General features: G+C 47.1%; 1 protein-coding gene, 1 long non-coding RNA gene and 1 other non-coding gene across 3 annotated transcripts in view; all 3 read left to right on the top strand.

Moving 5' to 3' along the window:
• Window positions 1-21,668, top strand: part of LOC102463102 (uncharacterized) — a 42,931-nt gene extending 21,263 nt beyond the window's left edge. The window contains 2 exon segments of the mRNA XM_089772496.1: window positions 20,369-21,485; window positions 21,487-21,668. Coding sequence (XP_089628622.1) covers window positions 20,369-21,485; window positions 21,487-21,586 — 1,217 coding nt within the window. The 3' untranslated portion in view covers window positions 21,587-21,668.
• On the top strand, window positions 534-605 carry TRNAA-UGC (transfer RNA alanine (anticodon UGC)). The gene has a single exon. It is a non-coding gene; the product is annotated as a tRNA-Ala (tRNA).
• On the top strand, window positions 3,436-7,522 carry LOC102463495 (uncharacterized). Its single transcript, XR_012897433.2, has 5 exons — window positions 3,436-4,369; window positions 4,803-4,888; window positions 5,943-6,026; window positions 6,883-6,993; window positions 7,106-7,522. It is a non-coding gene; the product is annotated as an uncharacterized LOC102463495 (long non-coding RNA).
• Window positions 21,669-25,482: the final 3,814 nt, after the last annotated feature.

Genomic DNA, 25,482 nt, shown 5'->3' with positions numbered 1-25,482 from the left:
CCAGCTGGGATGGAGTTCAGGAAGGGAGCGGGTACTTCTGAGCTCATGGGCTCTTTCTGCTCCTAAACCGCCTCCATTCTCAGTAACTGTCTGAAATATAAGCCACCATCCTGGCAGAGAAAGAAAAGAAGTGGAGAGAGAGAAAAAGAGAAAATCTTCCTTCTCCTACAAGTTGTCCCCATTCCGCCACCCTCCCTAACTCTCATCCCGTCTCACGGGGCTCCCTATATTCTGCAACCACAGAGAGGATGTATGGGGGAGGGGAAATTTGCAGCAAAGAGATTAGGGTCTGTTTCTCTCCCATACTCATTTCCAACTAACATAATGAGGAGTGAGGGAAACTGAAGGAAGAGTCTTTCTCAGATGACACAAACTCCCTATATATGCCAGCCCATGGGAGGGCTACCTGCAGCCCACGGGCCACATCAGCATTCCATGCTCAGCCTATGAAACACTTTGTTTACATTGCCTACAAACAGGGGTGCCAGATTCTGCTGGTTTCTGGAAGAGCATAACAGCAGCATTGTATAGCAGGGGATGTAGCTCAGTGGTAGAGCGCATGCTTTGCATGTATGAGGCCCTGGGTTCAATCCCCAGCATCTCCATGTTCTTTTTGCAAGACCTGCAATTTCTCTAAATTTCAATCCAGAGCAAGTGACTGTGGAAAGGTGGGGTGGCACTTTCTGCTCCTGACCATTTAAGATTCCCAGGGACTTTGCAAGGTGAGGATGAAGGAAAAGGGAAAATCCTCCATTACTGAAGGGAAACCTTCATCTGTGCAGACTGAGGGACAAGGAATTGGAGGAGCCAACAGGGTATGCTTTGCTGATTTACACCCAAGAGGAGACAGTTTCTTGGAAGCAAGTGCAGCAGGCTTGGGATGGTGCTGAGCATGGGTAAGAAAAAAAGGCTGCAGTCCATGAAACATGAGACCAGATAAGCGGAAGGGCAGCTCCAAGGAGACTCCGGGGCAATATTCCTTCCCAAGGCAATTGATTCCCAGGGCTTAGCCACCCTGACAGTTAACCTAAACCTCCCTCGCTGCAACGTCAGCCCATTGTTTCTTGTTGTATCCTCACAGGTTAAGGAGAATAATTTATCTCCCTCCTCCTTGTAACAACCTTAAGTACAGGTGACCCTCGCGCTTACAACCTAATTGGTTCCTGAAGAACCACCGTAAGTCAAGCCGTCATAAGATGAACCCTTATTTCCCATAGGCGCAATGTTATAAATGGCAGTTCCGTTCCCAGAAACCCATTTCATACCCTAAAAATACCAACATTGACTACGGAAATGGAGGAAAAGTAAAATATATGTCTTTACAAACATTTATTCACTTAAAACAAAATTCAGTATGAAAATAAAGGACAGAAAATTCCTTCATCTTCTTCACTTGGAGAGGGAGATGGTTATTGGAGAAAAGCAGAAGGGGAGGGGACTGGAACTGTATCTGGGTCATCTGAATCATCGAAATCTAATCTTCTTGCAAGAGGTGGAGGGCTAGATTGGGGGAGCTTGGTTGAGATTAAGTTAGTTTTTGGGGTGCTTTTCTCAACAGACTGAGGCTTCTTAAAATAGGAAGCCAATGAGGTTTGGACTGAAGATGCCATCTTCTTTTCATATAAAATCTCCCTATAGCAAGCGTAGGCATTCTTAATTGTTGAAATGACCTTTGAACTTCATTCAAAATTAGGATAATCTGTCTCAAAATCTTTTCCGCTAAAAGCATTTCCGGAAAATCATGCCAGTGTAAACGTAGCCAAGGTGAGAGACCACTAGGGAGACTTTAGTAAGGCATTTGATACAGTCTCACATGATATTCTTATCAATAAACTAGGCAAATACAACTTAGATGGGGCTACTATAAGGTGGGTGCATAACTGGCTGGATAACTGTTCTCAGAGAGAATTTTTTTAACGGTTCACAATCCTGCTGGAAAGGCATAATAAGTGGGGTTGCACAGGGGTCTGTTTTGGGACTGGTTCTGTTCACTAGCTTCATCAATGATTTAGATATTGGCATAGAGAGTACGCTTATTAAGTTTGTAGATGATACCAAGCTGGGAGGGGTTGCAACTGCTTTGGCGGATAGGGTCATAATTCAAAATGATCTGGACAAACTGGAGAAATGGTCTGAGGTAAATAGGATGAAGTTTAATAAGGACAAATGTGCGTACATCCAGCATATATTTGAGAAAGTTGTAATCATGTCCATACAAGACAGTACGAAATCTTTTATAGAGTGAACCAAGGATAATACCTTATCCTAGGCATTTGCCTTAATACATATGAGTCCTTGATTTTGCAGTGAGTACAATGCATAAAGTAAATCCCATTTGTCTGTATTAGCTCCCCCTTGACCAGAGGATGTGAAAGGCTCTGACAGCGTGTCGGTGGAGGTGGGGGGGGAGAGGGTCCTTGACTCTGCATCCCTATCCGCAACCAGACATGACTGTCAACCAGCCAGTAGAGTAAAAGGTTTTATTGGTTCTCATAGCATAGGATCGATGTTAGTACAGGCACCAAGAGCAGACAGCCTTATTCCTCTTGGGGAAAGGAAGGCCCTTCAGCCCCCCTTTCCTGCTCTAAGTCTCTGCACTCATCCTTGCCCAGCACAGACTGCCCCAACTCCCAGTCCTAGTTCCCAGCCTCGTGACAGCCCCCACCTAAATCCTTTGTCTCTCTTCCTGGGGAAAAAAAAACAGGACTGTGTAGCACTTTAAAGACTAACAAGATGGTTTATTAGGTGATGAGCTTTTGTGGGCCAGACCCACTTCCTCAGATCAAATAGTGGAAGAAAATTGTCACAACCATATATACCAAAGGATACAATTTAAAAAATGAACACATATGAAAAGGACAAATCACATTTCAGAACAGAAGGGGGATGGGGGGGAAGGAGGGGGAGGTAAATGTCTGTGAGCTAATGATATTAGAGGTGATAATTGGGGAAGCTATTACCTCTAATATCATTAGCTCACAGACATTTACCTCCCTCCCCTCCTTCATCCCCCTTCTGTTCTGAAATTTGATTTGTCCTTTTCATATGTGTTCATTTTTTGTAATTGTATGCTTTGGTATATATGGTTGTGACAATTTTCTTCCAATATTTGATCTGAGGAAGTGGGTCTGGCCCACAAAACCTATTAAACCATCTTGTTAGTCTTTAAAGTGCTACACTGTCCTGTTTTTTGTTTCAGCTGCACCAGACTAACACGGCTACATTTCTACCACTATTCCTGGGAAAAAGTTATCTTTTCAGTCTGGGCCCAATACACATCTGGAGTGAGTCAACAGGAATCACACATAACACAATACAACCAGGCAGAAACACAGGATTACAAAAGTAGACAGCACCCCCACTACGTCACAAAGGCCCCTCCGGACCAGTGACAGGTGCATGCGTATCAAAGTCTGATCAAGTGAACCCCATCCATGTGGATTAGCTCCCCCTGGACCAGAGGGTGCGAAAGGCCCCTCTGGCCCAGTGAGGCCTGCATGGGTAGCAGAAACTGAGATAAGCCAAAACTGACGTACCAGTTACGTGTCAGTAACTGCTACCGGGAGCACATTTGGCGATCAGCTGCTTCTGACGCTACAACCCCATGGCACACGCTAGTCTCCACTTCCTGGGGCTGTGCTCCTAAGGCACCAGGCCTCTACTTCCCTAGCCCCGGCAGCGCTGCCCTCGCTGAGCTGCGAAGGGACACGCCTGTAGCATCAAAAGGGTCCTTATTAAACTGCGTGTCTGCACAGAACTTCCTCGCAGCGCCGATGTGACACCGGCCGTGCGGATGGCGACCCGCTGGAATTGTGCTGCTCTGTGCCTTTAAATCAGTCACTTCCTTGGAATTGTTTTCACGCCTCTTTTCCCTGCAAGAATTCGTGCCGGTCTCCACCCAGCGTCATCCAGATGCATTGCCCTGAGGGAGCCAGATATACAACCCCCCCCTCCTCTCCCGGCCCACGGGCTTGTGAAATAAAAACCATCGCGGGCACAGCGGAGGCCCAACCGCGTCCAGACCTAGAAGGCGCCTTTAGCTCGCTTCGGAGACGCAGTAACAGCTGACGCCTCCCTATTTAAAAGCCACGAGGCCTTAGCACTCGAATCACGATTTTAAATAGGAGAGGGCAGAGGAATGCTGTTCATTCAAGCAAGCGCCTCACCCCCGCAGACTGTCATGTGCCCCGCCCCCGTGCCCCCTCCCCACACACACTCCGCCCGGGCTTGATTCCCCGCGTGTCCCAACCCCCCGCAGGGGCAGGGCCAAGCCCGGGGAGGAGCCGCCCCTTCCGCCCCCTCCCAGCCCGGCAGCCCTTTGCGCCCGCAGTGGAGCCGTGGCGGGGACCTGGAGCTCCGCGCGGGGGCGGTGCGAGCAGCGCTCGGGGGGCACAGACACGCGTGGGGCGGACACGCTGCGGGCGGCGAGGGGCCCGGGCGGGGAAGGGGAACTGATGGTTGAAGCGGGGCGGGGAACTGCTTGGGGCTGGCAGGTGGGGGGTGAGTGGGGTTTGGAGCTGGGGAAATTGGGGCAGTGTCTGAAGCTGGTGGCTGGGGAGCTGGGAGGGGGTAGGGATGTGTGGCAATGGGCGGGGACAGAGGGCAGGGGTTGGGCTGCTCCCCTGTCACTTCCACAGGGCTTCAGGGTTTTCTCTGGAAACCCTGGTCCCCCTGGCACCATTGCTAAGGTTCAGCGAGACCTGCACAATGCCAGCCGGGGCATCACGAGGCAGGACGTGCATGTGGCAGCGGGGAGGTTTGCCTTCAGCACTTTGTAAACTCTCCTACCCTGCGTCTTTCAGGAGGCAGAGCCGGAGCATCGGGCCTCTGGCTGCTTCTCTCTCTTTTGCACAAAGCCGAGGTGCAGCGGCAAAGCCAGGAGCTGCCGGTAGGTGCTGGGAGCCTCCTGCCCCCCAGGTTAGCCTTGGATCACAGTGCCCTGACTGCCATGGTGAATGCAGGGCCCAGTCTGCCAGGGGACTGTCCCCACTGGAGGGAGGGTGTAGGAGTGGGTTGAGGGTTGGGAGGCCTAGTGGGATGGGAGGCCAGGCAGAGATACGGTGCAGGAGCAGAATAGAGTCTGGTTGGTAGGGGAAACGCAGGAGCAGGCTGGAGATTAGGGTGGGAGGGTTGGGAAGGAGGTTGTGGGATTTGAGTGCTGGGGGGTGCAGGAGTGGACGTGTTTGGACAGGAGATAGGGTGCGGGATCTGGCCGATGGGGCAATGCTTCCCTCCTCAGCTTCCCAGAGACGCACATAGCTCCTTGTCCCCTGTCACTCCCAGGTACTGCCCGTCCTGCTCCTTTTCGCTATGATTATGGCCAATCAGTCTGGCGGGGAAAAGCCTCCGGGCAGTGCTTTGCTGCACTGCCAGTTCCCCAGCCTGTGGATCAGATCAGAGCCACTGCAGCTTGCCTGACTCCCACCTGCCAGGCTTAGGGCTTTCCCCCACAGCTGGGAACTGATGCTTCAACCCTACAGGAGTGGCGTGGGGGGACATGGGGCAGGCTCCCCGATGCTGGGAATGGGGAGCTCCGAGCCTCAGGGGCTGGATCCAGGCAAGCTGGGGCTGCATGTGGCCTCGAGCCCTAGGTTCCCCACATCTGTTTTAAAAGTAAGTTTCTAGCCCTCCTGGTTACAAAGCAGCCTCCCAGATGGACACAGATACAGTTGTTTTCAAGTCTGCAAATGGCTTGAAATGGAGAGAGGCATGAATGGCCTTGGCCTCTGTTAATCCTATTGGCACGAGGGGTGTAAGAGTTTAACTGGTTAACTGGTTATCCAATAAGCTGCTGCTTATTGGTTACCATTACTGGTTAAACTCTCCATGGAGCTACCAGCAACCTGGGGAAGGGCTGGCATGTAGGAGCCCTGTTGTTAACTGTGTAACTGATAGAATTTTTCTCATTTACATGGTTAATCTTTTTATTCTTTTTTTTATAGATATATATTTTAATTGGCACGCCTGCTAAAATGATGACACTTTGAGGCCAACATTGGGTGTCCCACGGCTGGTTCCTTGAGCAGGTGGACTGAGGAGAGGGTGGGAGGGATGCTTTGGAGGGGTGGGAATTGGGGATTGCTGCAGGGGGGCAGAAGAGAGATGCAAAGGCAGGGAAGCAAGAGGTAACTAAAGGAATGAGAGTGGTAAAGGAAGAAAAAGAAAAGGTAGAAACTGCAAGGGCCATAACAGTGTGTGGGGAAATGGGGCTATTTTTCCAGGCAGTGATTTTGATGGTGACAGTAAAGGACTTAACATCTTAGTTACTATGTTATATTATTTCCCCTAGAAAGGGCAGCATCTCCCTTGCTCTGTATGCCTGGGTGTCCCACTGCAGGCAGCAAGTTGCCTGCTGTGAATAGAGATGGGGCCCAGAGTCCTAAATTGATGCCTTGGGCTACTGACCATCACAGACAGTGGAATATGCCACATGCTGCCAAATGATCGCATGCCTGAGTTACTGCTTCAGCTAAAGGGTTCTGGATTGGGAGGAGGGGGTTTAGAGACCACATTCTTTCCCTGCTGACGTCTTGGATTCTGTGTTTGTCCACCCTGAGTATGAGGGATGTTCCCAGTCTGGTCTCTCTCCTACCTTTCCATGTCATGCCAATGTCCCTTGTGACTGGAATGTCCCATTGGGGGAGGTGTCTCAGTTCCCCCACAGAACTAGAATGTCACAGAGAAAGCTGCAGAATGTGTGTCTGTTCCTGGCCCCGGTGTTTCCCAACATCCTGTCTCTCTGGGCCCATGGCAGGCAGGTGACCTGCCATAACAGTGACCATCTCAGGCAACAAAGCTCAGATCCAGATTTCCTGGAGATTGGGGGTTGCTGGGCTCAGGAACTGGGGATCTGACCCATTTCTCACCCCTCTTCCTTTGCAGGGAGGACGGAACATCTCGCAAGCCGGAGCCGGGGTTTGTGGAGCTGGAGCAGACTCAGCGATTTCTCTCTGGCAAGTGCTCACCTGCAGGATGTGCTGCTGGCATTCAGAGGTGAATGAGAGTCTGGGGGCAGTGTCTCCTCTGGCGAGAGTGACCCTGGGGTGAAGTCAGGGACTCTAGTGATGTCACTGACCCCGGGCTCCATCTCTCACCCCCTGCTCAGCGAGTGGCCCTGTGGGACTGGAGCTGGCTGCAGCAGCTGCGCTATCGGCCTCCATCAGTGTCACCATCACCTAGGCTGGGTCTACCTTAGACCTGGAAGTTCGGGTTAAGATAAGTAAAACTTGTAGCTGGAGTCGGCTTAACTTAATCCGAGTTTGGTGCTGTCTTCGCAGAGGGAGGCTAATAGTAGCAAATGCTCCCATAGGCTTCCCCTACTCCTTGTGACTGCAAGGAGTAGAAGTTGCAGCCAGAGCTGCCCTCAACGTTCCATTTATGGGTCTTAACTAGACCTGCTAAATTGAACGACAGAGGAGCGATCTCCAGCGCGGCAAGTGAAGACGTGCCCCTAGTTTAAAGCAGTTACACAAATAAACCAAGGGGGTTTCCCCAGGAATGTGAGGACCTGTTTTCTCCTCTCTTCTTCCCCTAGAGACACTGCAACTGGAGCTGGGGAGTGACACAGGTACGCGTCTGTTTCTGATAGGCCCCGCGGAGATTTCAGAGAATCATAGAACTGGAAGAGACTTAGAGAGGTCATCGAGTCCATGGCAGGACCACGCACCATCCTAGATCATCCCTGACAGGTGTTTATCTAACCTGCTCTTAAATATCTCCAGTGATGGGGATTGCAGGGGGCTGCTTTGTGATACCGAGTGTCACGAAAGGGGAATCCAATTTTGCTGATGAGCATATTGAATCTCTGAATATCTCACAGCCCATCTGATGACTGAGAAACACTGCCCTGGATTAACCAGTCGCTATGGATGGGAAGAGAGTGTTTCATTGTACATAGAACAAGTCTACACAGCAGCGTGTTGCCAGACCAGATAGGGACCAATCCTGGGAAATACTAATTCCAAAGCTACCCATATTCATTGTCTTTCTCGTGGTTTGGAATCCCAGCTGTAATACCATGCAGACAGAAGCTGTGCCCAGTAACCCTTTCACTGCTGTCTTTATCACAACCAGATTCACTGACACTCCTCTCATGGCCAGCAGAGAAGGGGAGGTGGCAGTGTGTGGTTCCAAAATGGCATTAGCCAAGTCTCTGAGCCAGGAGGGGGCAGAGAAACTAAAGAGAACTAGGAGGGGAGTGAGGAACCAGGCTCCCAGATCTGCTCAGATCCAGTTCCAGTAGCAGCACTGGACAGGTAGAGCCTGGTCCTTACCTGTTTGCAGTCCCCCCTCTGCTAAGGGAAGGTGCTGTGCTCAGGAGCTACATCAGGTTTCAAGGGTCTCCATGGGCTTAGTCCTGGTGCTGGGCTGGGTCTGACTACAGCGGTTCCCAAACTTTGCGGCATCACGCCCCCCTTTTTATTTTTGAGAAACCCTCAAGCCCCCCCTCCCCCAAAAAAGCAGCAAAACGTGGGGTGGGATTGACGGGAAGGGGTGTGTGGCTGGGTCACCTCGCCCCCCCCTGGAATTTCTTCACGCCCTCTCCAAGGGGGCACGCCCCTAGTTTGGGATCCCAATGACTACAGTGACTGAGCATGGTCGCGGCGTGGGAGTCTGGCTGGGCTCTATGGAGAAAGCACTGGTGAGACTCATGATGGGAAATACCTGAGGTCTGTTCTGACCCCACCCTCAGTAGCTCTTCTCACCCTGACAGGCTCTCAGTCAAACAAACAAACAAAACAAAAAACCAGAAGAAGTGGGTCTGCCCCACGAAAGCTCATCACCTAATAAACCATCTTGTTAGTCTGTAAAGTGCAGCATGACTGGGGGGGGGGGAAGGGGGTTGTTTGTTTTACCAAGATCAGACTAACACGGCTCTTTCTCTGTCACTATCCACGTTTCAGTCCATGTTCTTCCTCCCTGACTGGGGAATGGCGGTGGCAGAGCTGGCTCAGGTAGGGCTGCTGAGGAAATGCTGGCGGGTTCCTATACTTTGGAAGAGGGAGTGACTGGGGTCTGTGGCTGGGAGGGTGCAGGGAGTGCACAGGGTGGGGGAGAAAGTGTGAGGGCGGGTTTGGTGGAACAGGAAACAAACTGGCTTGCACTGGGAAAACTTCCCAGAGTCCCCGTCTTGGAGCATGAAACCCCTAAGCAGAGGTTGCTGTGACATATGAAGAAGGCACCGAGCAGCGGGATTTCGAGAAGATGCCCCATCCACTAACATCCAGGTTCCGACAACGGGGAGGGTGAGGCGATACCTAGAAGAGGGGGCTCCATCTCTCAGTCAGCCTCTGGCACTAAGTGTTTGCTCTCGAATTTTCTTTATATGTGCGGAATACATTTTGTTATATGCACAAGACGTGCATATGTGCACCACCAGTAGAAACACAGGCTACTGGGTGTGCACGCTCTGCTGATCAGCTGGGCGGCATTTGAATTTCTCCTGGGTGGCCACCCAAGTATTCAGCTTACAGGGAATACTGCCTGCCAGCTCTATCTACTGGAAGGACCAGGGGCTCTCTGTTACGTCCCCTCACCCTAATGCCTGCTGGATGATCTGAGGAGGCTGAGTGTGGGGCACCTCTGACTTTGTATCCATTTATTTGATCTTCCTCCCCCATGATTAGTGGGGCAGCAGGTGCTGAGTGTTGGGCTCTTGCTCTTTCAGAGGCCGGTGACCTTCGAGGAGGTGGCTGTGTATTTCACCAGGGCCGAGTGGGCTCTGCTGGACCCTGCTCAGAGAGCCCTCTACAGAGCCGTCATGCAGGAGAACTACGAGAACGTGACCTCGCTGGGTAAGGAGTCCTGTCCCTGCAGTTCTAAGAAGGGGGAAAATGCAGAGTTAAGGTTCATGTCACCCCCAGAATGCAGTCTGCCTTCTGCCATGATTCAACGACACCCCAACATGCCAGTGATACTAGCACGATCCCATCCCTGCTACAGAACTCTGTGAAAACATGGCCCAGTCTAAAATCTTCCCTGTGCTAAAGGAAAACTTGTGTTTGGCTCAGGTGGAGAGAGCAGAAGCTTCCAACACCTGGCCTGCACTCAAAGATGGACCCTACACAACACTGACCATCACAGACTTGCAAATGTTACTAGGACTTTGTCCTTTCCCGAGCATTCCTTGTATGTTGTTGCCTTCACAGACCCCACCCTAAGGTCTGGGGACTGCTGGCATGACACCCCTGGATTTCCCACAATGATCTCAGAAAGCGCATACCTTCTGCATCTTTACTGATGCAACCTGCAACTCTCAGCCCTGCCATGAGGCAGACATGGTCTTTCAAGGTTCCCTTAAACTTCCCTTTGTATTGCAAACACAGCTCTGGCAGCCTGTTCCAACTAATCTGTCCCCGTTCCATTCCATTTCCGGCTGAGACAGTGTGCATTGCTGGAGAGCCAACAGATAAAAGTCAGTGTTCCAGTCTGTGGAGCATGTTCTCTTGTCGTGCAATGACCTTACTACATCCCTGAGATCACTGTGTAATATCAGAGGGTCTGAAATAAGCAGTCTATGCCTTAAACCCTAAAGGAAGGTGGGACTAGTGAGTTATTTATAGACGCAGGCCCCCAGCCAGGGCAGAGAAAATACGCTGTCACCATGCCTCAGTTGGTCACAACTAAGAATACCAAATTCAGGACAAACTTCTGAGAAATAGGGCAGATCTCCTCTCCTTTATTCCCCCACTGCCCCGCAAACTGGTGGCTATTTTCCCATAAGCTAGACCATCAAGAAAAGTCAGCTTCTGTTTCACCACATTGGCTAACAAGAAATCGGAAAAGCAGTCGTCTTAGTTAGTCCAGTCTTTGTTTCACCAGCAAAAACACTAGACTTACTGACGCAGGGTTATTTAAATCAACGAAAGGATTCTTCTGAGCCTACAGGAGCAGTCACATGTCCCAGTCAATATATATCTCAGCCCTTACCCAATAATCACACTGGTGTCAATCCTCTAGTGTCTAATATCTAACGTTTTATTTATAGAAAGAACAAGTTTAAATTGGTTAAAGGAATCATATAAGCACAGTGCTTGCGAACTTCACAGAGCTGGCTTGTAGCAGTGATGGAATCAATTCCTGGCTTGTTAAGTCTCTGGTTGAGGAGCTTCCATGAAATGGAGGCAGTCTCTTGGTTTGACTGCACCAATTCAGTGGTGGATTTAGTTAGTGGGGCTCTGTGCTCGGCTTCATTTGTTTGGGCCCTCTTGGGGACCCAGCCAAGAGAAAGAACATTCACTCTTCCTGCCCCTCCCATTTTTCCTTCATCCTCCTCCTATATTATAAGTAATAATAAGGTACCTTGTAGTCTCACTTTTTTTTCACAGACCTCTTTAAAATTGCTGAGGGTCTTGGCGGACCACTTCATGATTTTTTCCAAATATTGTTTATACCATTAGCTAACTATTGTAAAGTGCTTTGGATAAGAGCTCTTTATTTAAAAAAAAAAAAAACATAACCTTTTCTCAGTCCACCTGAATGGAGTTCTTGGAGCACAGTTTGAGAACTTCTGGACTACATGAAAGCTTATATTTGCATTAAGCTAAGGTGAAAAATGTGTAAAAATAAAATGTATAGATGATGTATGAACGGAAAAATAAAAGTTAACTTCCTCTGAAGAAACTTTTTCAATTTGAAAACAAATATTTATTCAGATAGGTTTATTTCTACACTTTTTCTTTACAAAATCGTCAATTAAGTCATCATAAATAATATTTTGTAAAGAAGCACTTTTGATTGTCAATGTTGCTGAACTTATCAAATCTTCCTGACTCATAATTTGCAAATAATTTTTAACTAGTTTCAATACCGAAAAAGAACGTTCACCAGAAGCATTTGCAACAGATATTAAAAATATTTTCAGAATGGTTTCTACATTTGGAAAGTTTGCCTGCAAACCGTCACATATAAGTCTATACAAATCCACTGGTGATGTCAAAGCACAGACTTCACCGTTTTCAATAAAATAAATGAAATGTTTCACTTCATCTTCAAAAAGATTTGTGTCTGTCTTCTCAGTAGAATTCACTTAATTTCTTAGGCTACGTCTACATTGGCCCCTTTTCCGGAAGGGGCATGGTAATTTTTGAAATCGCAATAGGGAAATGCGCGGGGGATTTAAATATCCCCCACGGCATTTAAATAAAAATGTCCGCCGCTTTTTTCCGGCTTTTAGAAAAGCCGGAAAAGAGCGTCTACACTGGCCCCGATCCTCTGGAAAAAAAGCCCTTTTCCAGAGGATCTTATTCCTACTTCAAAGTAGGAATAAGATCCTCCGGAAAAGGGTGCTTTTTCCGGAGGATCGGGGCCAGTGTAGACACTCTTTTCCGGCTTTTCTAAAAGCCGGAAAAAAGCGGCGGACATTTTTATTTAAATGCCGTGGGGGATATTTAAATCCCCCGCGCATTTCCCTATTGCGATTTCAAAAATTACCATGCCCCTTCCGGAAAAGGGGCCAATGTAGACGTAGCCTTACTGTAGTGGCTTTTAGCTTCTTCATCCATACTTCTGTCAAAAATATGCAAAATAAATCTACAGTTTTCTGTAGAGATTCACCTCTATTCTGAAATTGCACTATTATTGCATCACAGATAACATTGATGGTCTCAGTGATGATCTTCTCTTTCCCTTTTAAATTGTTTTCATTGTCTCTAGTTTAATCAAAAAGAAAACTTCCTGTGTTTTTTATGCTTCTGATCAGATATGTGAGAGGAACCTACATTTTCTGTTAATGTTAATGCCTCTGCTTCCACAGACCTGTAGTCATTTCAGACTTCCATGACAAAACTCGTAACTGAGGCTAACAATTGTTCAGCGTTCAATACATTTAGATCAACTTTTTGCAGTGATTTGCTGACTGCAGTAATTCTTTGAAGTAAACAACTCCACAGAATAGTAAAATCATATCAGACTTTTCTGCTAAGGATTTTGCTTCAGTTTTTGCACATGATTTTTCAGAATTTGATGTGGCTATGTCTAAAAATATTCTTTTTATAACATCAGCACTCACTCAAAGCCAAAACAGCAGATCACGTGGTGTCACAAATTCTTTTGACTGTCAAATATTTTCAGTTTGCTTGCTCTAAGCATGATTGTAGCATACTCCACCAATGTGTGGAAATCGAAAAAAAGCATACATGTTTTGAACAAAGTCAAAAAAAGTGTAGCTCCCTCACAAGATGCAGCTGCAGCATTGCAGATTAAATGTAAGGAATGGCTGGAACATGATATGAAAAAAGCAGAGGGGTTTGCATTGTTCAGTCTTGCTTGAATATTTTCCTGCCAAATTTGTAACATTATCAAAGCTCTGCCCACAGCAATATTTGAGGTCCAAATCTAAATTTGCAATGTTTTCCAAAACCATTGTCTCTAGAAATTCAGAAGTGTGAGATTTTAGTGGAATAAAACAAAGAAATTGCTCTACAACCTCATAATTGCTGTTCTCATATCATAAAATTAGTCTTAATTGGTCTATATGACTCACATCTGGTGTTCAATTGACAATTATGGAATAGCACTTGGCATCTTTTATTTCATCAATGAATTGGTTTCTGAGCTGCTCTGCCATTATAGTAATGAATTCATTGTAGGGTTGGTACGTTAAAAAGTTGGTCTTCCTTGAGGCACAACACTGATCATTTTTCAAATATTCATTGAGAAAATTGTCAAATTCACTAAGATATTCAAGGCAGGTTAAAAAAATTATGATTTGACATTGATAATTCATCATGTCCTCTTAGAGTCCCAAAGAAGAGAGTAGTTTCACTGTGGCAACAACATATCTCAGCACTTTCCTCCAAACGGGCACTCCATCTCAAACTGAGCCAATAATGCTGAATCAGTTCTTCCAGATAATTCACATCTTTGAACAACATGGTTTTAATAAGAGTTTTGGAAGTTTCATGATCAGCAATATCTCTTGCAACATTTCTCCCATTAAAGTGCCTCTCAACAAATGTTTTTTTCCTTTATTATGGTCAGGGAATAATTTGCAAATATAACAGTAGACAGCTTTGGTGGTTTCTGAAAAAAATCAACTCATTTCTCATTTCTGTGATCCCATTTTTCTTCTTCCTCAGAAAATGGGACTCACAAAGACCTCTACATTGCTTTCATCTTCTAACCTCATACTTTTTTCTCAAAATTTCCATATTACCTATGTTTTTCAGTTTATTTACTAAGAAATATTCTATTATAGCCAATGAAATAGATTTTGGCCATAATTCCAGGTCTACAGGGTAGGTTTCTTCCTTACTTTGACAAAATGACCAATATTTTATAGTTCCATTATCACTTCAGAGTCCTCGTGTTCAACTTTTGCAGTCATTGTGGTATCCCACGACTTAGCACGTGATCAGATAATTGAGATGCTTCCTCACTCATGCTTTTTGATGAATGTTCTCTATTCAATACTTCAAGAATTTTAAAACAAGATGACAAACTGTCTTTTTGCTCAGTTGCGTCTTTTTTGCCACCTTCATTTTTTTGTGGTTTTGACTGCCAGACTCATAGTATCACTTCATAATTGCTTAAAAAACTGACCTTGATTTTTAGGGATATTAAAAATGTCTGAAAGAACAGGCCTGAGTGGGCCTTGGTGTGAACCACCCATTCCCCAATTAGGTTTAGCACCAGTGGCACTGGAACATTTTTAATACTGGGGTTCTGAAAGTCTCTCCTAGGAGCAGCTTCCGACCTGGGTGCAGGCCACAGGCACAGGAACGCAGGGTTCAGACAGAGCTGCTGCCAGAATAGACAGGCCCCATGGCAAGATATGGGGGGATGGGGAGCAGGTCTGGGCCCCAGGAAGGACAGGACCTCAGGGGGAAGGGGCGGAGCTGGGGGCTCAGTGCAGGAGCAGGGCCACCATGGTAGGGCTGGAGAAGATGACTTACTGCAGAGATGCGAAGATCTCCATGGCCACAGAGGACCGCTTCAGATGCCCCAGTGGCCCTGTGCTGGCTGGCCCGGAGAAGTGGGCAGAGACCCACATGTGCTCTACTTGAAGGTGAGGGGGGCACGGTTCCATTGGCCACCTTAGTGCCCCTCTCTGCCCCAGGCTCCCCAACCCCTAGTCACTCTCCCCCTTGCCCACGGGTAGCAGCCACTCTCCAGGGGGCGTCCAACAGCAGTGCCACATAACGAGTGCTAGAGAACTCGGGAGGAGGGGGCTGGAGAACTCCGGAGCCTGCTGCCAGAGCAAAGCGGCACTTTCCTCAAAATGCAGCTTTTTCCTGCTGGCTGTGCAGCTTTTGGGCTCTCTAGTCCCTGGTTGCCGCCCTTCCAGCAGGCAGCTGCAGCTGACCCCCCCACCCCACCCTGCTGCCACTCACCAGGTGTCTGCCAGAAGCACAAACACGGGCTGGAAGGCTTCAGAGGAGCACTGGGTAGCCACACAGCCAGCAGCCAGAGAGAAGTGGCATTTTCCCACTTCAAAGCTCTGCCTTTCTCTGGCCAGCTGTGCTGCTGCCCCATGCTACTCTGAAGCCTTCCGGACCATGTTTGCGTTGCTCACTGCCTCCTGCTGGCTCTCCTGAGGCTGCAGTCTGCAGATGAGCCTCCCTGATCTCCTGCCCTCCCCCGCAACCTCTCTGCAAAGGGACTGGCCCCCCATAGAGCAGCCACCCCCTGCACAGGAGGTTGACACACCTGGTGCCGGACTTCCCAGCCCTGAAGGCCCCATGTCATCGTGGGGACCTCACGCCAGGGCACGTATGTTTCATTGTAAATCCCCCCCCTGCACCCATTAAGAAAAGTCCCTAGTCCAGAGGTTTGAGCGGGAAAGCAGCAAAATGAAGATGTACCCTGTTGTTCTAGTTTGTGGAAAATTACAGGTGCTGAGATGGAGTTTGGAGTTGTATGGCCAAGTCACTGATCTATGCCTGCTTTGCTGAGTCCTAGCAAGGGCCTGGACCCATACTCTAGTTAGAACATTCATAGGAAAGTGCAGTAAGTGTAGATCAGTGTCGGGCATGGTCCATTCTGTGTCAAGTGTTCTTTGACGGGCTGTTCACCTTAAATAGTCCTTAATGTGCTGGTTACATACCTAATGAGTGTTACCCCAAAGCAAACACATTTGAAATATATGTACAGAGCCAATATTCAGACGTAAAAATGATACATGTTGAGTGCAGAAGTCCTCATAGTGCTACTTCTTCTACAGCCAATCGCTAAGACAAATAAGTTTGTTTACATTTATGGGAGACCATGCTGCCTGCTTCTTATTTATAATATCTCCCGAGGATGAGAACTGGCATTCACATGCATGCTTTCTTGGTGATGTCCTAGTTTCTCAGTGACTGAAGATCTTACTAGCCTCTCCTTATCTCCAGCCACCCTACTCTATCTTCCCTGCAGGCTTTTAGTATCTTTGACTCAGTCCCTTCTGATGTCATGTGACCCAATTTTTAATATTCTCTTTCCAGAGAAACTAGAGTTGGTTGTTCCTCAGTTCTAACACCTAATTCCCATCTTTTACACTCTCTTGGAGAATTTTCCTACTCCCTTCAGTTACACCTGACTTGCTAGATTTCCAAATTCCTCACAATGTGCTTTTCTGACTTCTAACATACCAGAGATACCATGCTCAATTCTACTGTTTAGTCCATGGACCCCCAGTAACCTATTTTCATCATTCCCAGCTTCTCTGTGGCTCTTATTTGGACCTCTCTTTCTCAGAAACAAACAGCTAGTACCTTTGTGACTGCAATCTGCCTCTTCTAGCTCATGAAGTCACATTCTCTGTTTTAGAATAGTGATAGAAATGTAGCCGTGTTAGTCTGGTGTAGCTGAAACAAAAAACAGGACTATGTAGCACTTTAAAGACTAACAAGATGGTTTATTAGCTTTCGCGAAGTGGGTCTGGCCCACGAAAGCCCATCACCTAATAAACCATCTTGTTAGTCTTCAAAGTGCTACATAGTCCTGTTTTTTGTCTCTGTTTTAGGATTCCCTTTGAGGATGACAGTCAGGATGTGTGTTTTCCAAGCAGAGAAGGAGCTGGTTAAATCCCTCTTTAAGCAGACTTACTGACATCTGTGGAGTAGCCTGGCTACTTTAAAATGGTCTGGAGTTGGTTTTCTTTTGTTTTGAGACAGATCTGCCAGGAAGCCACCTGTTTTCCTTTCCTCATGTAGACTTTCCAGTTTTCACCCCTGATGGGATCTCCCATATAGAAGAAGTCAAAGAGCCACGCGTCCCCAATCTTCATGATTCAGAGGAAAGAGAGATCCTGAGAGGAGCATGCATGAGTGAGGAATCATTAAATCATTGGAGCGCTTCTCAGTTTGTGAAAGAGACCTTTGGGATTCCTGACAAAGACCCTGTGAGGCCTTTGAGTTCAGGATTGTCTCACACAGGTGTGTATCCTCAGGGCAGATGGTGTTCGTGACTTTCTACCCATTGTGAATGACACCTGGCAGCAGCTCCTCCTTGACTTTCTTCCCCCAAAGTATGTGGCTGAAATATCCAGACAGAATTTTCCCCTTATCCCATGTAAAAGAATTTGGGGGAATTCAGTCCCTATTTTATTTTCATCTCTCCAGCATGCATTTGGTTGGCCAGGATTGTCTCTGAAATGCTCAGGACTGCAATCTGCCTCTAATCTCAAGGAGATTAGAGAGGCTATGAAAATAAAAAAACCTCAATAATAAAGGGGGACTTTGACTAGTTTCCAGATTGGGCAAACATCATGTCAGGATGGGAGGTAGAAATAAAGTTTCTTGACACCATGACATGACTGTTTTTTGGAGCAGTTACTCCTAGAACCCACAAGAGGAGAGGCAAATCTTAATTTAGTTCAAAGCAGAGCCTATGATCCGGTCCAAGAGGTGCTCTATCACCTGCTAATAGCAAATATAATTAAATTTAACATAAAAAAGTGTGTTGGAGAAGACACCAAAGAAGCCCATAACAATAGCATTTCATTTCATAAAGGAGAACTACTCCAAAATGAGGAAATTAAACAGAAATGTAAATGAACCATCTCAAAAGTGAAAATGCTTGAAAATTGCATGGGAACTTTTTAAAAACACTGCAGTAGAGGCTTAAATTAAATGTATATCTCAAACTGTGGGGGAGAGGGGGAAACCCCTTAGTAAGAGAAATGAAAAAGTGCCACTATGGCAAAATCACAAAGTAAAAGAAGCTGTGAGAGGCAAAAAGGTATCCTTTAAAAATTAGAAGTTAAATCTTACTGAGGAAAATAGAAAGGAACATGATCTATGCAAGTGTGCCATTTAGGGAGGGCGGAGGAGCTAAAGCCCCTTGTCTGGGACACTGCTTGCTCTTCTTCTCCTTCTGCTCACTCTCAGGGTATGTCTACACTGCACAGCTATTTCGGGATACTGGAGGCATCCCGAAATAGCTACCCCACATCTTAACATGCCACCTGTTATTTCGAAATATTTTTTGAAATAACGGGCATGCTATTTCGGCATCCCAGTGACCTTCATTCCACAAGGGTTAGGGATGTCTTGAAATAGCATGTTATTTTGATATTTGGCGCTGTGTATTGTGCCAAATTTCGAAATAGCCTTTTTCGAAATTTAATCGAAATAAGATACGCCATTTTTTTTAAACCAAAAGTTTTAGTTCTTTAAAGAGAACCCAGAGCCAAAATGGTTATTTCATTGGACACCTTATCGAGGACAGAAAGAAGGAAACAAGGTCTAAGATGCAGAACAAACTTTAAATGCCTCCCACTTCACTCTAAAATGCACCAAAAGCTGAGAAGTGTCGTCTAGAATTTGATGAAGAAAATACAAGGTAAAATGTACTAGTGTATGGAGGCCCACGACTAGATAGCTCTGATGAATAACAATGGGGAAAGGGCGCTTGACCTTTATTAACTTGTAGTCTTGGCAGAATTCAATCGTTATTTTTTGATAATTTCAATTTTATTTTTTCAGTTTAGTTTCAATTTGTATTGGTTTAAATGTCCAAAATGGTGCAAAATTAAAGGGTTTAGACTTTTTCAGTTTTTATCCACTTAAATTTCAGTTGCAGGAAATAATGCGGGGAGGCCAGACAGTTATTTAATGGCAAGAAATGTTGAGAGTCAAAGCATTAAAGCAGGGTTAGCTAAGATGAGCCTGAGAAAAAGCCAGAATTTAATGAAGAGCCACAGTAATACTTCAGCAGCTCCCTTCCCCTCCCATCTCCTCCCCATGTTGCCCCATGCCTGCAAGTTGCCTTGCCAATCAGCAGCTTCCCATGCCTCCTTCCTGCACAGTGTGCAGAAGACTCTGGGGGGAGGAGCAAAGGTATGGGTGGCTCAGGCAATGGGTACAGGACCTTGGGGGAAGATGTGGAGTGGGGGCAGGGCCTGTGACAGAAGCAAAAGTTGAGCAGTAAGCACATGGAAAGTTGGCACCTGTAGCCCCAGCCCTGGATTCAGTGCCTGTGCAAGGATATTTACTTCTGAAGAGCCCACGTGTGGCTCCGGAGCCAGGTTGACCACCCCAGCATTGTGTCCTTCAGCCAAACTTGGTGTTCTCCAGTGGCCATTGAGGAATGAGGGAGATGGTTTTTGGTGGTTTGAATGCTGATTCTGAACCCTTCCAAGCTTACCAAATGGAACCCACTAAGGCATGTACTTAATTTAAAGTATGTGAGTAGTCTCATTGAAATCCTAGGGCAGGGGTTCTTGAATTGGAGGTTATTACATGGGCTTCACAGGATGACAGCTTTCACCCCCAAACCTAGGGTTTCACCCCCAAACCTAGGGTTTCACCCCCAAACCTAGCTTCCACTCTGCATGTATAACAGGATTAAATAGTTTGAAAAGTGAATTTATAAGGCAGAGTCATACTCAGAAGGTGGCTATATGGCAGGGATTAAAAATACAAAAGTCTGAGGGCCCCCTGCCTTCGGTATTAGAGATTGGCAGAACATGAGCCTGTGGCACCACCTTTTCCACCATTGTCCCTGTGTGGTTTGGTCTCCGATTTTCCATCTCTATTTCTGCCAACAGGTGTTGGGATGCTGAATGAGAAGCAAAAATCTCACCAGGAAGATGGTGAGCAATATGGGGCATTATTGGAAATATCTCCAGAGGATGTGTCCAGGAGTCGTGAGCAGGGAAAAGGTTGTGAGAGTCAGCACAGGTCAGAGAGGAGGCAGGGAAAGAAGCCAAGGGAGAACATGGATACATCTGTTAACAGTTTGGCACCCCACATATACCTCAAGGGAAGCAGAGACCAGCAGACAATCCCCACAGGAGAGATAAACAACACATGCTCTGTGTGTGGGAAAAATTTCAGTAGGCGCTCAGGTCTTATCAAACATTGGAGAATCCACACAGGGGAAAGACCCTATGAATGTTGTGAGTGTGGGAAAACCTTCCTTGACAACTCAGCCCTTACTAAACATCGGAAATTCCATGCAGGAGAGAGACCTCATGAATGCAGTGAGTGTGGGAAAAGCTTCACACAGAGTTCAGACCTTGTTACTCATCAGAGAACCCATACAGGAGAGAAACCCTACAAATGCAGTGTGTGTGGGAAAAGCTTCACATGGAGAGCATCCCTTATTAAACATCAGAGGATCCACACAGGAGAGAGACCCCACGAATGCAGCGAATGTGGGAAGACCTTCACTCAGAGCTCGGGCCTTGTAATACATCAGAGAATCCACACAGGAGTGCGACCCTATGCATGCTCTGAGTGTGGAGAAAATTTCATTGAACGCTCAAGCCTTATTGCACATCAGAGGATCCACACAGGAGAGAAACCTTATGAATGCACTGAGTGTGGGAAAAAATTTAGAAACCGCTCATCTTTCAAGAAACATCAAAAAATGCACATGGGACACAGACCTTATGAATGCCATGAGTGTGGAGAAAGCTTCACTCGCAGCTCAAATCTCATTAAACATCAGAGAATCCACACAGGAGAGAGACCGTATGAGTGCTCTGAGTGCCGGAAAAGATTCCGGGACAGCTCTCTCCTTATGACACATCAGAGAATCCACACAGGAGAGAGACCATATGAATGTGGTGAGTGTGGGAAAAGTTTCATTCACACCTCAGACCTTATTAAACATCGGAGAATCCACACAGGAGAAAGACCTTATGAATGCTGTGAGTGTGGGAAGAGCTTCACTTCCAGTTCAACACTCATGAAACATCAGAGAGTCCACACAGGAGAGAGACCTCATGAATGCTGTGAGTGTGGGAAAAGCTTCACTCAGAGATCATGCCTTATTACGCATCAGAGAATCCACACAGGAGAGCGACCCTATGAATGCTGTGAGTGTGGAAAAGGTTTCACTCACAGCTCAGCCCTTAATAGGCATCAGAAAATCCACACAGGTGAGAAACCCTATGAATGCTGTAAGTGTGGGAAAGGCTTCAGTTATAGCTCCAGCCTTATTACACACCAGAAAATCCATACAGGAGAGAGACCCTATGAATGCTGTGAGTGTGGGAAAAAATTTATTGACCTCTCATCACTAAAGAAACATGAGAAAATCCACATGGGAGACAGACCTTATCAATGCTGTGAGTGTGAGAAAAACTTCCTTCGGAGCTCAGATCTTATTAAACATCAAAGACTCCACACTGCCTAGGACACTACAGGTGCTTTGAGTGGGGGAAACGCTTGTATCCGAACTCAGACTTTGCTTATCTTCAGAGAATTTTCAAGGGAAATAAATATTATAAAACTGTCTCTAGGGCTTAAGGTATTTTTCTTTAATAGTTTTGCCAATTATCTCTGAAAAATTATTTGAGCTATTTGCAAGATGTGGTCTCTCATGTTCCTCAAGTGGGTTGTCAGTGTTATCAGTGATCACCAGTGTGGTGTTCTGATGGGTATCTTGCTCTGCCTAATGCAGATAGCCATTCAGCCGTGTGCATGTGTTCCCTCTGGCAATGTCTATGCTGCCCCCTCTTGCGCAAAAAAATATGCAAATGAGGCAAAGCATGGAAGATTGCCATGTCTCATTTGCATAATTAATGAGGCTCCATTTTTGTGCAAGAGCTGTTCTTTTTTTCAGGAAGAACGGCTCTGGTGCAAGAGGGGTTTTTTGTGCAAAAAGGAGCTATCTACACGGCTCCTTTTCGCACAAAAGCCTCTTGCACAAAAACAGAGCCTCATTAATTATGCAAATGAGGCACTGTGATATTCCACGCTTCTCCTCATTTGCATAATTTTTTGCACAAGAGGGGGCAGTGTAGATATAGCCTCTGTGGGCAGCCATAGCATTGTGCAAACAGCCAGCACAGTAGAACTCATGAGAACCCCCAGTGGCCACACAGCCAAATAAGAGATGAAGGCACCCAGTGCGGTTTATTGTCAAACAAAACAGTCTCCAGCTCCCTGGATCAGATGTCTACAGATCTGCTAGTACATGAGTGCCCCCGACAGTGGCCCAGCTCAGTCAGAGGCAGGACTTTTCACTGCTCCCTAGCAGAGGCAAAGACCGCTCCCCTGAGAGATACCTTTATACATAGATACAGAAAAGTTATGTATACAATTGATACATATATAGGTGCCACTCTCTGATGTGTCTAGGCCAGTGTTTCTCAGCCTTTTTTTTTATAAAGTACCCTTTTTAAAAAATATATATATACCTACAATTTTCAGACACACGATTATTTTTTTCTACCATTGCAACACATTTGTTTAAACAACTTAATCATAACCGGGCAGGCAATGACATTTTTGGGTGTAAAAAATACAAAAATAATAAAGCGCTGTAAAACTTAAAACAAAAATTCAGTTTTCTCCCAAATTTCAATTGTGTTAATGTACCCCCCAGACTTCTCTCAAGTATCCCCAAGGACACTCATACCACTGTTTGAGAAACACTACCCATTATCTTGTGCATGTTGGTTTGATCAAAACATTCCTTTCCTTCATGCTGTCATTCAGGCCTCATCCTTAGGATGTGTCAGTATGTTCTTGTTATACATGGGGGCTACGTCTACACTGGCCCCTTTTCCGGAAGGGGCATGTAAATTTCACTAGTCGTCGTAGGGAAATCCGCGGGGGATTTAAATATCCCCCGCGGCATTTAAATAAAAATGTCCGCCGCTTTTTTCCGGCTTTTAAAAAAGCCGGAAAAGAGCGTCTAGACTGGCCCCGATCCTCCGGAAAAAGTGCCCTTTTCCGGAGGCTCTTATTCCTACTTTGAAGTAAGAATAAGAGCCTCCGGAAAAGGGCACTTTTTCCGGAGGATCGGGGCCAGTCTAGACGCTCTTTTCCGGCTTTTTTAAAAGCCGGAAAAAAACGGCGGACATTTTTATTTAAATGCCGCGGGGGATATTTAAATCCCCCGCGGATTTCCCTACGACGACTAGTGAAATTTACATGCCCCTTCCGGAAAAGGGGCCAGTGTAGACGTAGCCGGGGAGTGTGTTGGTACCAAGTTGTTTCCAAACACAGTATTCTGGTACCACCCTTCTGGAATGTGTTCGCACGACTTGTGCCTAGTACCTCTTAAGTTCAGGCAGTCCCCGACTTACGCGGATCCGACTTATGTCGGATCCGCACTTACGAACGGGGCTTTCTCGCCCCGGAGGTCGAGGTAGCGGATTGCTACCTGCGAGCTCCGGGGCGAGAAAGCCCCGTTCGTAAGCTGCTCCGGTGCCCCTGGTCTGCTGGAAACCGTCTCCAGCAGACCAGGGGCACCAGGCGGGTTCCCGCGCTTCTGAGGCTTTGCCAGAGCAAAGCCTCAGAAGCGCGGGAACCGCTGCTGCTGCCGCTTGAGACCTGGTGCCTGTGGTCTGCTGGGGACGGTCCCCAGCAGACCACAGGCACCGGGACTGAAGCCGCAGCCGCAGATGGGGGGGGTCCCGCGCCTCTGAGACTTTGCCAGAGCAAAGCCTCAGAGGCGCGGCACCCCGCTGCCGCTGCTGCTCTGCTCCCCGTGTCCCTGGTCTGCTGGGGGGGGGGGGGCGCGGATAATGTGCCCCCCCCCCCAGAAGACCAGGCTTTTGTTTTGGACCCTGGAGCAGAGCAGCTGGGGCGCTGCGGATTGGTCCTGCAGCACCCGCTCTGGGCACTACTGGACCAACCCGGCAGCACCCCAGCTGCTCTGCCCCAGGTCCTGATTCAGCCGCTGCTGGTCAGTTTCAGCAGTGGCTGAATCAGGACGCCTGGGGCAGAGCAGCTGGGGTGCTGCTGGGTTGGTCCAGTAGCGCCGAGGGGTGCTACTGGAGCAACCCAGCAGCACCCCAGCTGCTCTGCCCCAGGCGTCCCCAAGTCAGCCGCTGCTGAAACTGACCAGCGCTGACTACAGGAAGCCCGAGGCAGAGTTGCTCTGCCCCAGGCTTCCTGGAATCAGCGCTCATCAGTTTCAGCAGCAGCTGACTTGGGGAAGCTTGGGGATCTTAAGTTGAATCTGTATGTAAGTCAGAACTGGTGGTCAGTTTCAGCAGCGGCTGAATCTGGACGCCAGTTCCGACTTACATACAGATTCAACTTAAGAACAAACCTACAGTCCCTATCTTGTACGTAACCCGGGGACTGCCTGTATGTGTGTTTCTGCAATATCAGCCCTGTGCTTGCCAGATTCTATGAGCAAGGCCTGCCTCTTGCTCACAGCTCAACTTTGCTTTATATTAGCAGTCTTGACTACTTTCACCCAGGCCTCATGCCAGGCCTTTGACACATGGGCTTATATTTCAGGCCCTTCTCTTTCTACAGCCAGCTTTTCTCTTTTTTTTAGCTCACCATTCTTTGGGGGGTGAATCTTGTATTCCTCTCTGTCAGCTCCTTTGTTCTATATGACCTGGGAGCAAGTGTCTCTCCCACCAGTAATGTCCATGAGCTGCAGGTGGGGGAGCCAGAGTTACCCAGGGTTTGTAGAACCCAGACCAGTGGTAACTTAACTGAGTTTTGGTTAAGGCAGAGTTAGAAATAAATTAATGGGGACATAGCTTTTTTGTATGTGAAATGCTTGGTACCAACAAAAGTGCTTTTACCTCTAATTATTTTTATAGGAAGTCTTTGGACTTACAATATTCACCCTAAGTCGAGCAGCATGAATTCATGATCAAAGTTCCCTCTAGTTTTTTTCCGTCAATGGGCTGAATAGATTTTGTTGTGTGTGTCTGTGGATGTGCACTGTCGGTAGAAACACTTGCTGCTGGCCATGGGTGCTCTGTTAAACACCTGGGCAGCATTTGAATTTCACATGGGTGACTGTCTAAGCACATGGCTTACAGGGAACATTGTTCACAATGCTCAGTCCTGCAGTGGAGTAGCTTGTAGTCCCAAGTTACAATTACGACATCATTGTAAGGATACCCCCTTGGACTCCAGGGCTTTCTATCATGGTGTTTCTATGGGTGGGGGCTTCCACATGTTTCTCAGTAAGATAAATAAGGGCCCATATATGGCTTGCCCAGAAGGGCCCAAGGGAAATGAAAATTCATATGGATTATTTCTTGTATTATTGTAACTGGAAGTTTTACCCCACATTGCTCGGGTCCTTAACTCAATTTTTTTTCTTCATTTTAAATCATTGTTCTGGGGT

Source organism: Pelodiscus sinensis, chromosome 22, assembly GCF_052426305.1.
Source record: "Pelodiscus sinensis isolate ZL-2025 chromosome 22, ASM5242630v1, whole genome shotgun sequence".
NCBI classification, from domain to species: Eukaryota; Metazoa; Chordata; order Testudines; family Trionychidae; genus Pelodiscus; species Pelodiscus sinensis.
The sequence above is the reverse complement of the archived record's forward strand: the minus strand, read 5'-3'. Positions and strand labels throughout refer to the sequence as shown.